The sequence below is a fragment of the Etheostoma cragini genome, chromosome 21 (genome assembly GCF_013103735.1).
Source record: "Etheostoma cragini isolate CJK2018 chromosome 21, CSU_Ecrag_1.0, whole genome shotgun sequence".
NCBI classification, from domain to species: Eukaryota; Metazoa; Chordata; class Actinopteri; order Perciformes; family Percidae; genus Etheostoma; species Etheostoma cragini.
Window position 1 is genome coordinate 18,503,097 of NC_048427.1, and position 2,252 is coordinate 18,505,348.

Consider the following 2,252-nt stretch of genomic DNA (forward strand, 5'->3'; position numbering starts at 1 on the left):
CATTAGTGAGATTGACATTCTCCTTCATCACTTCTGTATTTTTCAAATATACAGTATATCTTTTGTAAATGTTTGCAATTATTTTACATTTGCATTATATTTAGACAAGACCATTCATCAAAACCACACTGCAAATTGAAAAAAACACATACTTTTATGATTGGTCCAAGCATACTGCTGTTTCAAACTGGATTATAACCCCCCCTCTCTTTGTCTGTGTTGTAAGTTTCCAGGCAGCGGTGTATTTTTTGGTATAAATGATTTGTGCAGTCTTAAATTGAACCAGATCCTTGAACTTTTTGTCTAACCTCTGGGCTTTGTGTCCCTCAGGACTCCCACATTGCATACACAAGAGCATGCAACTAAAGGAGGTGCAGCAGGAGGTGGAGATCCAGCAGCATGTGATCATGTCTGTTCCCCCGGCATCAAACTTTGCGTTAGAATCGCAAGGTGAGTCATCATCATCCGTCTCATCAGGATTTATACACACGCTTCATGGTGGAACTTGTTTGGAGTTCCATTTCTAACTTTGCGTGTGTGTCTTTGATTTGTGTGAATGCAGGTGCCAGAGTTTTACGTCATTTATCTTCGGATACATATTGGCCTCCAAGATTTGGGTTATGGGATAAGATATACAGCTGGTGGTATTCATCCAAAACTCAGCGAAGAGTAATCCAGGTAGGAACATGCAAAGATGCATTACTGTATTGTAATCGCATTTTCAAAATTCTTTTATTTAATATGAAATAACATGGAGAAACAGTTATAGTTTATAAACTGTCTGGACTACAATGTTCCATTTTCTCCCCTCAGGGACAGTCATCATTACTCCCTGGACAATGCTGGCCCTTTTCAGGATACCAAGGGCATTTATTTATCTCGCTGTCCCACCCCGTCTCCATCACTAGCGTGACACTCGGCCACATAACAAAGAGCCAGTCCCCATCTGAAAGCATCGCCAGCGCACCGAGGAAATTTTCAATCTATGTAAGTAACACAACTTGTTATTATCCTTGATAACAGAAAATGTCACTTGAAATGTTGAACGGTGGAAGAAGTATTCAGAGCCTTTACTAAAGTACTAATACCACACTGTAAACATACTCTGTTACAAGTAAAAGCCCTGCATTGAAAAAGTTACTTAAGTTAAATCATGTAAGTACCATCAGGAAAAAGTACTCAATGCAGAAAGAATCCTCTCATTTTAGAAACCGCAAATAATCCAAACAGTTCCGTGTTTTAATTGTCTCATATTTCAGATGTACTTGTAGGCCGTTATATTGATGGGTGGTTTAATTTATATAAAACATTGGATTTGATACTATGACTTCTGTGTGCAGACATCTTAATTTGTAAAGTAACTAGAAACTAAAGCTGTGATGATGTGCAGATGAATGTAGTGGAGTAAAAAGTAGAATAGTCTCTCTGAAATATATTGGAGTAGAAGTAGAAAGTGACCTGAAAAGAAAAAGTACCTTAACATTTGTACTGAAGTACAAAGAGAGAGTAAATTGAATGGAATTAGTTACATTCCATCAATGGAAATGTCCAGCATACTTGTCCGTGTTATTCACACAGTGCACAACAAAAGGCTCAGCTCATCTCTTTTTCCTCTCCAGGGAATGAGGACTGCTACTGAGGAAGGAAGATATTTGGGAACAGTGGTCTATGATCAAGACGGCACAGCATTTCAGACCTTTGAGCTGCCTGTAAGTATGATATGACAGTATAACTTTAATGAACGTGTATAAAATAATAAATGAGAATGAAAGCTCGTCCTTCACATGTTAATGGCTGCAAACCGTGGTAGTCAAACTGTATTATAGACGTGGATTTCATCATTTCTGTCTCTGTCTCTTACCAGAATCCAGACAAAGGAGTCTTCCGATATGTGAAGCTACAGATTGACAGCAACTGGGGAAACAGAGACTACACCTGCCTGTACAGCTTCAGGGTTCACGGTAAGATAGGTGAAGGTGAAGGTAAATCAATCACAAAACACCTGAATTTTCCAGATGTTTTGCCGTTGATTTACCTTCCCTCCTAGGGCGGCATGGTGGCTGTGTGAATGCAGCCTCCCATGTCTGCGTGGGTTTACTCCGGGTGCTCCGGTTTCCTCCCACACATGCAGGTTGAATTGGAGGATTTAATTGGAATAAATGAATTATAATTACAGTACTAAAGAAATTGAATTGTAATTATTTTTGCTCCGTGTTTTATTCAATAAAATATGTTAAATGTCACTGTTACCA

The 2,252-nt window shown here is 38.8% G+C and overlaps 1 protein-coding gene across 1 annotated transcript; it reads left to right on the forward strand.

The window, feature by feature from the left end:
- Window positions 1-225: 225 nt before the first annotated feature.
- LOC117937139 (SUN domain-containing protein 3-like) lies at window positions 226-2,047 on the forward strand. Its single transcript, XM_034860852.1, has 4 exons — window positions 226-678; window positions 814-987; window positions 1,620-1,709; window positions 1,865-2,047. Exons 1-4 carry the CDS (start codon window positions 496-498, stop codon window positions 2,045-2,047), a joined length of 630 nt encoding a protein of 209 aa, XP_034716743.1. The 5' UTR covers window positions 226-495.
- Window positions 2,048-2,252: the final 205 nt, after the last annotated feature.

Bases quoted from the DNA above. Each gene is read 5' to 3' on its own strand.
- LOC117937139 (XM_034860852.1), top strand. From the start codon at position 496: ATGGTGGAACTTGTTTGGAGTTCCATTTCTAACTTTGCGTGTGTGTCT. The intron at 988-1,619 runs GTAAGTAACACA...TTTCCTCTCCAG, and splicing joins CGAGGAAATTTTCAATCTAT to GGAATGAGGACTGCTACTGA. The intron at 1,710-1,864 runs GTAAGTATGATA...GTCTCTTACCAG, and splicing joins TTCAGACCTTTGAGCTGCCT to AATCCAGACAAAGGAGTCTT.